This window comes from Labeo rohita, unplaced genomic scaffold (assembly GCF_022985175.1).
Source record: "Labeo rohita strain BAU-BD-2019 unplaced genomic scaffold, IGBB_LRoh.1.0 scaffold_965, whole genome shotgun sequence".
NCBI classification, from domain to species: Eukaryota; Metazoa; Chordata; class Actinopteri; order Cypriniformes; family Cyprinidae; genus Labeo; species Labeo rohita.
In genome coordinates, this window is record NW_026129926.1 from 15,558 (window position 1) to 30,802 (window position 15,245).

Here is a 15,245-nt window from a genome sequence, read left to right on the forward strand (position 1 = left end):
AGAAGTGTCTTTCTGCATTGTAAATAACATTCCTTTCATGCATGTGAAACATTTTTAATATGGGTCAGCTTTTTCATGAAACTGCATGAACTAGCGTTTTCTGACTGAGAAAAGACGTTTTAGAGCGTTTCCAAGCATGCCTTGGTTTCATGAGCTGAGATGCCTAAAATCAGTATTGGCGTTCCTAGAAGGCTCTAACTAAGCGTTTTATGAACTGAGTCTCTAACTAAATTTCATATGCAAAAACTTCTAACACATCAAGAAGTGTCTTTCTGCATTGTAAATAACATTCCTTTCATGCATGTGAAACATTTTTAATGTGGGTCAGCTTTATTCATGAAACTTCATGAACTTTCGTTTTCTCACTGAGAAAAGACGTTTTAGAGCGTTTCCAAGCATGCCTTGGTTTCATGAGCTGAGATGCCTAAAATCACTATTGGCGTTCCTAGAAGGCTCTAACTAAGCGTTTTATGAACTGAGGCTCTAACTAAATTTCATATGCATAAAACTTCTAACACATCAAGAAGTGTCTTTCTGCATTGTAAATAACATTCCTTTCATGCATGTGAAACATTTTATGTGGGTCAGCTTTTTTCATGAAACTGCATGAACTAGCGTTTTCTGACTGAGAAAAGACGTTTTAGAGCATTTCCAAGCATGCCTTGGTTTCATGAGCTGAGATGCCTAAAAACATTATTGGCGTTCCTAGAAGGCCCTAACTAAGCGTTTTATGAACTGAGGCTCTAACTAAATTTCATATGCAAAAAACTTCTAACACATCAAGAAGTGTCTTTCTGCATTGTAAATAACATTCCTTTCATGCATGTGAAACATTTTTAATGTGGGTCAGCTTTATTCATGAAACTGCATGAACTAGCGTTTTCTGACTGAGAAAAGACGTTTTAGAGCGTTTCCAAGCATGCCTTGGTTTCATGAGCTGAGATGCCTAAAATCAGTATTGGCGTTCCTAGAAGGCTCTAACTAAGCGTTTTATGAACTGAGGCTCTAACTAAATTTCATATGCAAAAAACTTCTAACACATCAAGAAGTGTCTTTCTGCATTGTAAATAACATTCCTTTCATGCATGTGAAACATTTTTAATGTGGGTCAGCTTTATTCATGAAACTGCATGAACTAGCGTTTTCTGACTGAGAAAAGACGTTTTAGAGCGTTTCCAAGCATGCCTTGGTTTCATGAGCTGAGATGCCTAAAATCACTATTGGCGTTCCTAGAAGGCTCTAACTAAGCGTTTTATGAACTGAGGCTCTAACTAAATATGAAATATAATAAAACTTCTAACACATCAAGAAGTGTCTTTCTGCATTGTAAATAACATTCCTTTCATGCATGTGAAACATTTTTAATGTGGGTCAGCTTTATTCATGAAACTTCATGAACTTTGCGTTTTCTCACTGAGAAAAGACGCATTTTTACTGAGCGTTTCCAAGCATGCCTTGGTTTAATGAGCTAGGATGCCTAAAATCACTATTGGCTTTCCTAAAAGGCTCTTACTAAGCATTTTAAATTACTGAGGCTCTAACTGAATATGAAATGTATGAAACTTCTAACACATCAAGAAGTGTTTTTTCTGCATTGTAAATAACAGTCCTTTCATGCATGTGAAACATTTTTAATATGGGTCAGCTTTTTTCATGAAACTGCATCAACTAGCATTTTCTGACTGAGAAAAGACGTTGTGAGATTGTAATAATCCTGACCTCCTGTGCCCTTCTCATACTAACCTGAAAAGCAGACATGACATAAGTCTAGCCTGGAGAATCATAGGACATGATGTACTGTTGTTTCCTGAAGGGTGTGATGTTTGATCTTTCACTTCCCTATTTTACCATATAAATATTGGAGTCTTTCTTTAATAAAGTGCCTTTGAGTGAATTACACTTTTTCTGTGTGTGGTCATCTCAGTGGTCCAGGATCCTGACTCTGTGCTCCATCGCTCAACTAAAAACGAATCTCGGCAGTTAATCAAGTTAGATATTAAATTCTAACAGTTGGGGGCTCGTCCGCGAAGGGGGGGAAAATTATTTCCCTAATCTCCCTACGAACCGGGAGCACTGTCCCAAGATCGAGTGGGAAAGACGCGCCGGGGATCAGAAAAGGAGCCTACGATAAAGGGGGTAAGTGTTTTTTGATATTTCTTAAAGGAAATACAGCGCTTGCCCCTTGTAGGTTTCTTGTTTTGGGTAATCACTAGTCGTTAGTGGAACTTCGGTTCCATTGTTGTAACACTTTCGGCTGGCAACAGTAGTTACGTGGTAACTATTAGCATGGAGAGTGATTTGGATATACAGTACTGATCACACTGTATTTTTGGATCACGGCTGCGTAAATTATTTCGCGGGAATAACAAAATAAGGAAATTATTAATAATCACATATTTGTGAATTTTTTTTTCCAATTGTTACTGCATGTTGATATATTGTGACAAAAAGAAGGTGCTTTAGGGGCGACCCGAATGCGGTTCGGTGGGAGCTGAACGGTTTGGCGAAAGCCCAAAAGAAATAGGGAAGCACCCAAACAAAAGAAGGTGATTTAGCAGCGATCAGGACGTAAATTCTTGTGTGAGCCGAAATATAGGACCATCACCCAAAGTCACAATACGATACATGCACTACAGTTGAGGTTGAGCAATAGAGTGCAGAGAATTTATGCTTACTAACCGCTAATACTAACTCCTAAAAGTGGAAGATGGGGGGTTCAGTATCGAGACCGCTACCGGGGGAAACGCCAGTTGATTTTATGTACAGAAATAATCAGGGAATTTATACAGAACCATATGTCAGTAATATGGCAGGATGGTCAGAAAAAATGAAACCGCAAATTGAAATACCGTATCCACGAGAGGGTTCATTCACAGATGAGGGCATGTGGTTGGCTAAAAGTCTAGTCAAAGAGGGCTGGGGCGATCCTAATTGGGATTACAACTATATGAATAAGAGTTATGGTATATGGAAAAAGATGAAACAAGTTTGGGACCAGGGCCCAGAGAAAAAACTAGTGGCTGCTTATGTGGCAAGACAAAACTGGGATCCATAGGGGATAAACCCCCACCCTACTGCACACCTAAAATTACAGCACCGTCTGCACCTAAATTTAAAATGACAGAAATGAACACAGAAACTGCAAAATCTGCTAAAGTTAGCAATGAAATGGAAGTGTTCAATGAGAGATCCAACGGTGCAATGGTATGGCTAAGATCTGGTAACGGAATAACCGTTAAGCCTATAAAAATGGCAGATATGGAAGCAATATGCAAAAGTTTGCCTTCTCCTCAGAACCCAAGCAAATTTGTGACTATTCTGCAAACGCATACAAGGTATGCTCACTTTACTGGTGCAGATTATAGGGCGGTTCTGGCGAGAACGCTAGAAGCAGATGTCACTGAATCAATGTTGATTACTGAATGTCCAACACTATGCTATGAGAATGATAAAATATCGGGCACAGCTACAGCCAGTAGCCCTCATGAGTTTTTTTGGGAGAAGTCTGAAAATCATGACACGTTCTTTAAAGAACTGAGAATTTTCCCAGATAAACGAATGGGGAACAGACAAGATCTATCATTTGCTGCAAATACAAAGCAGAAACCTAAAGAATCAGCTTCTGATTTCTACCTACGGTTTAAAAAGTCCTGGGTAGAGGAGTCTAAACTCCTACTGAATACTGAAATGCGGGCTTTGTTTATTAATACATTCTTGAACAACATGCAATGCAAGCAAGCTCAACTAATCAGAATTACAACTACAAATCTATTTGACATGGAGATAGATGCTTTAGGGAAGCGAGTTAGGGAACTAGATTCCTCTGGAGGGTTTGTGGCTAAAACTGAGGCTGCGATGTTTACAGGCCAGGAAGTGAAAGGGATTCAGTATGGCCAGGGAGTAGAAGTGAAACCACGATTGGTGCAACCAAAAAACACAAGAATAGTGTGCTATTTATGTGGCCGACCAGGGCACAAACAGCGCTTTTGTCGGTCAGAAGGTCAAAGAGAAAGGGGTTGGATAAAGAGGAAGTTTCAAATGAGACAGCCACAGCCACAGCAGGGTAGAGACAGGCCACAGCCACAGCAGAGAGGCTTAACATCAGCCCAATATCCAACTACATGGGATAACAAACAACAATAGGGATGCCTACAGAGTAATGTCAGTTCCGATTTATCTATGATGACCCTTACATTTTCAAATCATGGTGAAGAACTACCATATTTTACATTAATGGTGCATGGTCAAACTTTCCTTTTTGATACAGGGGCAGATAGATCATCTATGACCTCTGCACATTATGAGGATCCCATTTCTAATCAAATAGTTAACTCTGTGGGAATTTCAGGAACTGACATTGCATGTCCTGTAACGCCCCCTTTGGAGGTAAGAGCTCCTGGATGCAAGCCATTTTTTCACAAATTCACAATTATACCAGGAGCTCCACTAAATTTACTTGGAAGAGATATAATGCACAAATTGAATATGGATATTAAATTTACTGATAATCAGGTTGTGTTTTCTTTCCTATCAAGCTTACAGGCCTCAATGAATCCTTTGCCTACATGGGAAGAACACAGTGAACCACAACCAGCTGAATCCAAGGCTGACATACCACCAATGGTAGAGACTATGATTGATCCATCATTATGGTCACAATATAAAGACGAAACAGGTTTTATTGACATGGAACCGTATAAAGCAAAGCTTAAAACTAAACAGCCAGTCTACATTAAACAATATCCTTTGTCAAAAGACAAGGAACTTGGTATTAAACCATTGATTGACAATTTTGTCCAGCAGGGTGTCCTCGTGCCGACTCATTCGCCATACAACACACCCATTAATCCGGTGGTAAAAGCTGATGGAAAAACATGACCTGATCATTTCTTCGGAAACACGTGAGGACTGTGAGAAAGCCTCCATCATCATCTGCAACGTCCTTGCACAAGCTGGGTTTAAAGCCTCGAAAGAAAAGCTCCAGTGGGTCCAGCCTAAGGTAGCATACCTGGGACACATAATAACGCAAGGTTTGCGAGCGATTTCCACAGACAGGGTCCAGATGATCAGGAAGATGAAGTCCCCACAAACTGTGCAGCAGCTTCAAAGCTTTTTGGGACTTGTGAACTATTGTAGATCCTGGATACCTGACTGTGCGATACATGACAAATATCTGAGAAGTCTAATCGATCACAAAGCTCCACCTAAAACGCCATTGAACTGGACTGACGAGGCAGAAATGCACTTCACGGCATTGAAGAAGGCCATCACCACAGCCCCTTCCCTGGGACTCCCCAGCTTCCAAAAAGAGTTCCATTTGCATGTCCGGGAGACGGAGGGGGTGGCCATGGGTGCAACAGCATGGTTCCACCTACAGACCTGTAGCTTACCTGTCTAGAAAATTGGGTAATGTAGCTGCAGGCGTGCCAGCATGTCTTCGTGCTGTGTCAGTGGCTGCTATAGTGGTGCAGATGGCTGAGAGGATTGTCCTGTCGCATCCAATCATTGTATATACTTCACATCAGGTAGGAGCAATCCTACACAACATGCAGACGCAACGACGTTCAGGCTACGAGGCAATTCTGCTGGCCACAAAAAAACCTCACCATTCAGCCAACATCATCAATTAATCCTGCTTTATTAGGGGTTCTTGGAATGGCTGACATGATAGATGGTAATGAAAATCATGATTGTATCATTGAATTGACCTCATGTTCTTCCAGGGCCGATCTCTTGGATTCGCCCCTGGATGGGGGGGAGCACATATATGTTGATGGATCATGTTCAAAACCTTTTGATGGTGTCTACCTTTGTGGGTATGCTGTGGTGTCAGAAACTGGGGAAACAATAGAAGCTTATGCCTTAGACTATAATTCAGCGCAAGCTGCAGAATTGGTAGCGTTAATAAGAGCATGTAGGCTGATGCATCAGGTGGTGCATCACTTTGCCAGAACATGGGAAGCTAGGGATTTTAAGACAGCAGATGGTAAACCAATAGCGCATTCAAACTTAATAGGACAGTTAACTGAAGCAGTACAGCTACCTGCCGAAGTGGCCATAATAAAAGTAAAAGGTAGCAGCAGGAGATGATGAACAAGCTGTAGGAAATATAAAAGCAGATGAGGCTGCAAACCAAGCGGCAAAGGCCCAGATTAAACCGCCATTTGATGTGGGTAACAAAAGTCAGGTAACTATGGCTGTGCACATAACTAATGTACCTGAAATTGACATTAAGATTCTGCAAAGTCAACCGACACAAACTGACTTAGAACATTGGAGTAAACACGGGTGTGCCCCAGATAAAGATGGTATTGTGAGGGATGAAAAGGGAAGAATAGCATTCCAAAGTTATGATTGGTAATCCTCATTAGGCATTACCATGGTTTGTCGCATACAAGCTGTGCAAAAGTAGTACAAGTAATAAATCGCTTGTACTGCATTGCAGATGTACATAAAACAGCCAAGCTGATTCTGGACTCGTGTCTTACGTGTGCTAAGGTAAATCCGCACAGACCGATTAAACATGAAGCATAACTGCACCCAGAAGCACCTTTTCAGCATGTGCAGGTCGATTTTACGCATATGCCACCAATAGGTAATTTAAAGTACCTTCTGGTTATAGTAGACCGATTTTTGAAGTGGCCAGAAGCGTTCCCGTGTGCAAAAGAGGACGCTAAGACCGTGGTTAAAATTCTAACTAAAGAAATAATTCCCAGATTTGGTATACCTACTACCATTGAGAGTGACAATGTGATGCCATTTGCGTCCAGGGTTACGCAGTTTTTGGCCAAATCATTGTCCATCGATTGGCATTTCTCCATACCGTACCATCCGCAATCATGTTCGAACGTGGAACGTTTAAACAAAACCATTAAGGGACACCTGACAAAAGCCATGCTGGAAACGGGGAAAAAATGGGTCGATTTGCTACCAGCAGTGTTAACAGAAATAAGAATGACTCCATCTTCCACCACTAAACTGTCATCATTTGAAATACTAATGGGTAGGCCTTTCCCGACCCCATGGGTCAAAGGCCGCGCAGGCATTGCTTCTTTAGGAGACCTGGAGGTGATACAGGAGGACTATGTGACTTCCTTAATAGAAAAACTTAACTCTATATGTGCTGATGTTTCTTTGTGTCTTCCTCTCCCCTCAGAAAAGCCTACTCATCCTTTTGTTCCAGGCCAGAGTGTGCTGATCAAAAGTCTGAAGCCGACGAGGATAGGAGAGCCGAAGTAAATCGGACCAGCCACTGTGATTGCAGTAACCAGGACGGGAGTTCTGACAGACTACCAGCCGCAGTGGATACACGCCTCAAGAGTGAAGCAGTATTCTACAGGAGAGCAGGAAAGCTCCAATTTAAAATTGAATACTGAAAAGTATTCACCTTAATGCTTAACAGGTAGGAGGAAAAACACTGATTAAGCTGAGGAGGGAACTACCTCTTATAGTGAGGTGGGGGTTATCCGAGGCTAGAAGATAGGTGGCCCATTGAGCCAAACAGTGCTAACTCCTTACATAATCCTGTACGCATTAAGGGCCAAATTGATGGACTATCCGCCACTAGAGAGTTTCACGCAGTGTTCAATTGTAGAAGCTATTCTTGCATTTGACGAACTTATTGTTCAATTAACGAAAGAGGTAATGAAGGGACTTTTTCCGAATCCAGTTGATACGCCGTGTGATGTTTCACCAACCAATATAGAATTTATTATGAATTCAGATATGAATGTTGGTATGAAGGAGGTTAGGGCAGAGAAAACTAAGTGTGAAGGAAATTATGCATGTGCATTGGCACTACTGCAAAGAAGTGTTTTGAGGAATGAGGTAGGAGGAGAGTGTTGGATTTGTATGCAGTTACAGTCAGTGTGGAAAACACAACAAATAACCTCAGAAGTGTTACACCCTGAGAAAGACAAGTGTGATATGCCAAGGCAGATGACTGTGATAATGCAGATGGCAGATAACATAAGAGCGAATAGGGCACTGAGGTTTGCGCTCAAAGATTATAACTGTTCATATCCAGGACTACCTTTTAAAGGACCAGCATTTCAGGTGCAGTCACACCTCGCAGATTTATGTATTTGTGCAACTAAGGGAAAACATTATGTGGGGATGTCAGATTGCAGAACCACCATAACAGTGAATAACACAGTTCAGGGTAAGAGTAATTGCACTGTTAGGTATCAAAATGGGACAATAGAGCATTTTGGGTGTCCGTTCTCACATCTTGATAGTGCACCAGGGATGATTTGGACCTGTGGAGGGATGGCTTATTATCATTTAGATGAAGGAGATTGGCGTGGATGTTGTTATCCTGCTCTACTCTCCACAGAAACCACAGTATTGGTAAAAAGAGGTAGTGAGACTATCATGGGGCTTGCTGCACGACAGACCAGAGAGAAACGAGATGTAAATAGCATGCCTAATCGATATAACGGGTATAAGACATTGGATCCATGAACAACTCCAGGGGAAAATATAGGATAATCCTTAGCGGGATTCTTTACTGGAGTAGGGACAACAGTAGCCTTAAATAAAATCAATGGGTTAGCATGGCAGGTTTTGTCATTGGAGAATGATACAGCTCATGCATTAGGGCTAATCACGGACGAGCTAAAGAAAATGAGAGAAGCAGTTATCCAAAATAGATTGGTCCTTGATCTGTTGACCTCTGAGAAAGGGGGAGTTTGTAAAATGTTGGGGGTATCTTGTTGTTTCTATATTCCAGATAATTCAGATAACATCACAGACATCCTAACTCACATGAGGGAATCCATCCCGGAGCCAAGAAAAGATGACTCCTGGTTTAGCTGGCTGGACAGCCTCTGGGGTGGATGGGGAACCTGGATTTTCACCACTGTAATACAGATTATTGTTTTACTCTTAATTGTGTTGTTGATCGCTACATGTCTAATTCAGTGTATCAACAATTCTATTATGCATACTATTGCTTCGCTTACAACGAGAGGGAGTTATCAAGTTATGCTAAGTGCGCAACAAGAAGGGGCTCGTCCACCAGCTCCAGATCCAAGACCTAATATTGAACAGGATGAAGATGAATACAGCAGCTATGCTCGTGTGTATCAGTTAGAGCCTGAAGGGTATAACTGGAATGCGGAAGATGCAGTTTAAATGAAGTATAACAGAGTCTGATTTTTTGCTTGATTACTCGATACAATCATAGAGATGATTACAGTATTTTATATCATTATAATCAGAAAGATGATTCCAGATGATTACATGTATTCAATTGCAAAATGATATTAGTCATATTGATGTGTATCTTGATTCAACAGTAATACTAATATGATTGTTTTGTTTTATATTGATGTGACATTAATACTATTACTGATATTAATACTAATACGATTGTTTTATACGAGGCACAGGAGTGTTAAGTAAGACATTCTGTCTTAAAGTGGCCATTGTGAGATTGTAATAATCCTGACCTCCTGTGCCCTTCTCATACTAACCTGAAAAGCAGACATGACATAGTCTAGCCTAGAGAATCATAGGACATGATGTACTGTTGTTTCCTGAAGGGTGTGATGTTTGATCTTTCACTTCCCTATTTTACAATATAAATATTGGAGTCTTTCTTTAATAAAATGCCTTTGAGTGAATTACACTTTTTCTGTGTGTGGTCATCTCAATGGTCCAGGATCCTGACTCTGTTCTCCATCGCTCAACTAAAAACGAATCTCTGCAGTTAATTAAGTTAGATATTAAATTCTCATCAAGAAGCGTTTTTCTGCATTGTAAATAACATTCCTTTCATGCATGTGAAACATTTTAATATGGGTCAGCTTTTTTCATGAAACTGCATCACCTAGCATTTTCTGACTGAGAAAAGACGTTTTAGAGCGATTCCAAGCATGCCTTGGTTTCATGAGCTGAGATGCCTAAAAACATTATTGGCGCTCCTAGAAGACCCAGACTAAGCGTTTTATGAACTGAGTCTCTAACTAAATTTCATATGCAGAAAACTTCTAACACATCAAGAAGTGTCTTTCTGCATTGTAAATATTCCTTTCATGCATGTGAAACATTTTAATATGGGTCAGCTTTTTTCATGAAACTACATGAACTAGCGTTTTCTGACTAAGAAAAGATGTGTTTGAGCGTTTCCAAGTATGCCTTGGTTTCATGAGCTGAGATGCCTAAAAACATTATTGGCGTTCCTAGAAGACCCAGACTAAGCCTTTTATGAACTGAGTCTCTAACTAAATTTCATATGCAAAAAACTTCTAACACATCAAGAAGTGTCTTTCTGCATTGTGAATGACATTCCTTTCATGCATGTGAAACATTTTTAATATGGTTCTGCTTTATTCATGAATCTGCATGAACTCGCCTTTTCTGACTGAGAAAAGACATTTTAGAGCGTTTCCAAGCATGCCTTGGTTTCATGATCTAGGATGCCTGAAATCACTATTGGCATTCCTAGAAGGCTCTAACTAAGCATTTTATGAACTAAGGCTCTAACTAAATTTCATATGCAAAAAACTTCTAACACATCAAGAAGTGTCTTTCGGCATTGTAAATAACATTCCTTTCATGCATGTGAAACATTTTTAATGTGGGTCAGCTTTATTCATGAAACTTCATGAACTTTCGTTATCTCACTGAGAAAAGACATTTTTGAGCGTTTCCAAGCATGCCTTGGTTTCATGAGCTAGGATTCCTAAAATCACTATTGCAGTTACTAGAAGGCTCTAACTAAGCGTTTTATGAACTGAAGCTCTAACTTAATATGAAATATATAAAACTTCTAACACATCAAGAAGCGTTTTTCTGCATTGTAAATAACATTCCTTTCATGCATGTGAAACATTTTAATATGGGTCAGCTTTTTTCATGAAACTTCATGAACTAGCATTTTTTGACTAAGAAAAGGCGTTTTAGAGCGTTTCCAAGCATGCCTTGGTTTCATAAGCTGAGTTGCCTAAAATCAGTATTGGCGTTGCTACAAGGCTCTAAGCGTTTTATGAACTGAGGTTCTAACTTACTATGAAATATATAAAACTTCTAACACATCAAGAAGCGTTTTTCTGCATTGTAAATAACATTCCTTTCATGCATGTGAAACATTTTTAATATGGGTCAGCTTTTCTCATGAAACTGCATTAACTAGCATTTTCTGACTGAGAAAAGACTTTTTAGAGCGTTTCCAAGCATGCCTTGGTTTCATGAGCTGAGATGCCTAAAAACATTATTGGCGTTCCTAGAAGACCCAGACTAAGCGTTTTATGAACTGAGTCACTAACTAAATTTCATATTCAAAAAACTTCTAACACATCAAGAAGTGTCTTTCTGCATTGTGAATGACATTCCTTTCATGCATGTGAAACATTTTTAATATGGGTCTGCTTTATTCATGAAACTGCATCAACTCGCCTTTTCTGACTGAGAAAAGACGTTTTAGAGCGTTTCCAAGCATGCCTTGGTTTCATGAGCTAGGATGCCTAAAATCTCTATTGGCATTCCTAGAAGGCTCTTACTAAGCATTTTGATGTACTGAGGCTCTAACTGAATATGAAATGTATGAAACTTCTAACACATCAAGAAGTGTTTTTTCTGCATTGTAAATAACATTCCTTTCATGCATGTGAAACATTTTTAATATGGATCAGCCTTTTTCATGAAACTGCATCAACTAGCATTTTCTGACTGAGAAAAGACGTTTTAGAGTGTTTCCAAGCATGCCTTGGTTTCATAAGCTGAGATGCCTAAAATCAGTATTGGCGTTACTACAAGGCTCTAACTAAGCGTTTTATGAACTGAGTCTCTAACTAAATTTCATATGCAAAAAACTTCTAACACATCAAGAAGTGTCTTTCTGCATTGTGAATGACATTCCTTTCATGCATGTGAAACATTTTTAATATGGGTCAGCTTTATTCATGAAACTTCATGAACTTTCGTTTTCTCACTGAGAAAAGATCTTTTAGAGCGTTTCCAAGCATGCCTTGGTTTCATGATCTAGGATACCTAAAATCACTATTGGCATTCCTAGAAGGCTCTAACTAACCGTTTTATGTACTGAGGCTCTAACTTAATATGAAATGTATAAAACTTCTAACACATCAAGAAGTGTCTTTCTGCATTGTAAGTAACATTCCTTTCATGCATGTGAAACATTTTAATATGGGTCAGCTTTTTTCATGAAACTACATGAACTAGCGTTTTCTGACTAAGAAAAGGCGTTTTAGAGCATTTCCAAGCATGCCTTGGTTTCATAAGCTGAGTTGCCTAAAATCAGTATTGGGGTTGCTACCCCAGCAAGCAATTTTTGGTCTAAAAAACGTATATTAGCCGTTGAAACACAGCCCAGACGTCTAGGCTAAAATAAGGTTGTCATTGGGCTGTCAGTGAAAATTTAATAGACGTCTAAACATAGCCCTAGAATAGACTAGACATAATTTAGACCACTATTAAACGAATACATCTGAATGTCTAATAGACATTGAATCTGCGTCTAGGCTAAAACTAGACTGAATTTGGGCTGTCAGTGAAAATTTAATAGGCGTCTAACCATAGCCCAATAATAGACTAGTCATCAAACAGACAGCTAATGAACGCCTACATTTAAACATCTAAAACACAACAAAATGGCCATCCATCCAAACAAACTACATATACAGCTTTTATTAAGAAAAATAACATTAACAACTTAAAAAAATACAAAATTATAAAAATGCAAAAGAATTAATGACAAAATAAAATATAAATGCATTTGAGAGAGAACTGAGAAAGAAAGGTCTGAATATGAGGGAACATGAGGGAATTTTTAAAACCCTAAAATAGAATACAGACTGAGGTGGTTAACAATTGCGGACAAAGTTCACTGACATTTTAATATGACCAGTAAAGGAATTATTTTTTACATTTCTGATTTGCGCTGTAACTTATTAGGTATTGACACCACAATGTTTGATTAATGTGGCACACTTTGAAGACTTTACCTTTCCAGCATCCTTCTGGCACTGTCTTTGAGATTTCTTGATTCAATTCTGCACAACTTTGACACCTGAATAACACATGCCAATGTCAGGCAGGTAGTATTATATGCGTCACTGTAAAAGTGTCCAAAATTGTCTGGCACAACTAATTTCATATCAACACAGTGATAGCTGCTGTAATTAAAATGTAACCCAGTACACACATTAACCTTAAATGTACATGGAATAATTATTCACCCCTACCGTTTTTACTACATTATGTCTTCTGATTGTACTGGTTAGGTTTTAATGCTGCATTGAACATCTTAGCTATTTGCACTATTTTAATACTGCTGCAAACTTTTTATAATTTAACATTTTATATTGCAATTTGAAATAATTTGTATTTTTGAGCTTTAGTATCAATTTGGAAGTTTTAAACTAAATCTTATTGTACTTGTACAATAACAAAGATACTCTATTCAATTAGCTCATGCTTTCTTTGTATGTAACAAGCCATTGTTCAGTCATAAATTCAATATAATAGTTAAAATAAATGACTGAATTTGTCAAAGATGAGAGCTCTAGTGAGGAAATGTTGTTTTGGAGAGATTTTTTTGTTTGCTTGTCTGTTTGGTTTTTTTACACCATTGCTGCCCAGACCTCCTCTTTTTCCAACAGCTTTTCCAGATGTAGAAACTCCTCCTCAATTTGTCCAATTCTTCTGAATGTGTGTTCACTGTATAAATTAATATAGATTAATCAAAGCTTTTGTCCTGTTGTGTGCTGTTTTGCTGTTTTAAAATCGCTTGAGTTTGTAAACACATACAAATGAACTTTCACTCTATTATCTATTAAATTTTGCAATTAATCCTCTGATCACATGCATGCTGCACCGTGGGGCCTAGTCCATAGGGATCACTATCATCTATGATCTGCTACCTTCACTAAAATGTCACGGTTCCTACACATGATGATAAATAAAGTACAGATAAACAATGAACACATACCAAGACCAAGCAGGAAAGTCCTTTATCGTTTGTTGTTTGCCCGTTGATTTCCCACAGGTAAATTTATAAATTGAAAGAAAGTCAAATTATGTTGTATAATGTGTATGAATGTTACACTTAACAGCCTGTAGAATGCACGACATCATATTATTAAATGCAATTAAACTTTTGAAACATTTAAATTAGCATTATTTTGGCATAATTAATAATGCATTATTTAATAATGCTGTAAAATAATGAAACAAAATATAAATATTTTAAGACTATTTTGGCCATGCTCATTGCTGGTCTGATACTGGGCTATAGCCAAGCTGTTAAAATTAGACACTGATTGCCTCGATTTCGCCGGTTGGGCTAAAAACAGACTGGCTGCACATAGCCCATCCAGCTCAGCGCTAAAACGTGGCTACATATCATGTCATTAAATGACAATGACATCTTAGTAGATATTATTGACACCACAAACATGATGGTATATCAACCATCTCATGCGCTGCCTGGCCAAAAACTACAATGAATCAGATTTGACTGAGTGGGCTACAAATAGCCGGTCTGACTACGAGCTAAATCTAGGCTACAAACAGGCTACGCATTGAACATGTCAAAGAAATGAAATCAAACACATTGTAAACGCTGATCACGTAAGCCAAAAAATGACATGTATCCAAATTCAAGGTTTTTGGGCTAGAAGGGGGTCACACATAGCGGGACTATATCGGGTCTACAGTTAAAAGAGACGGTGAAATGACGGCTATTGCTTGCTGGGACAAGGTGAGGAAGATTTTATTAACTTAAATATAGAGGAATTGTGTCCAAATTAATCTACCATTATAGTTCTACTCTATATGTTGCTGGGCCAGCACATCCTGTGTTATTATAGAAACCAGAAGTATAGAAAAAGGGCCCCACTAGCAGAGTTGTACCTCATGTTATTGTAGAGGCCCTCTAAGAGGCCTTAAGGGAAACCATCTGTTTCCCATGGAAGTGTTTACCTTAGGGGACACCCCCCCCATGATTTAGGTTAACATGCTTACGTGGAGACCACTATATAACGCCGTTTTCAACCATGTAAAGATTAGTTCTCTGTAGACAACTCGGCTTGATTGTCCTCGGCTTGATTGTCCTCGGCAATAAAGTCTAGCTTTTGGCATCAAAACCCAAGTCTCAAAAGTAATTCTCCAGCGGGGAAAAGGGGAAACCACAACATAATTGGCGTCACGAACAGGATTCGAAAGGACAGCGAGGTGGACCACGGCAGGCAGACTCTGGATGAGCAACACAACAACTTGGC

General features: G+C 39.1%; 1 protein-coding gene across 3 annotated transcripts; it reads left to right on the plus strand.

Annotated features, from left to right (window-relative positions):
* Positions 1 to 1,898: 1,898 nt before the first annotated feature.
* Positions 1,899 to 9,620, plus strand: LOC127162550 (uncharacterized). 3 transcript variants are annotated; one of them, XM_051105340.1, is made up of 2 exons: positions 1,899 to 2,136; positions 4,536 to 9,620. In XM_051105340.1, the coding sequence occupies exon 2, from the start codon at positions 7,549 to 7,551 to the stop codon at positions 8,461 to 8,463; it is 915 nt and encodes a 304-aa protein (XP_050961297.1). In that variant the 5' UTR covers positions 1,899 to 2,136; positions 4,536 to 7,548; the 3' UTR covers positions 8,464 to 9,620. The 3 variants fall into 3 exon arrangements, with proteins under 3 accessions (XP_050961297.1, XP_050961298.1, XP_050961299.1); XM_051105341.1 differs by having other exon boundaries at positions 4,543 to 9,620; XM_051105342.1 differs by having other exon boundaries at positions 7,157 to 9,620.
* Positions 9,621 to 15,245: the final 5,625 nt, after the last annotated feature.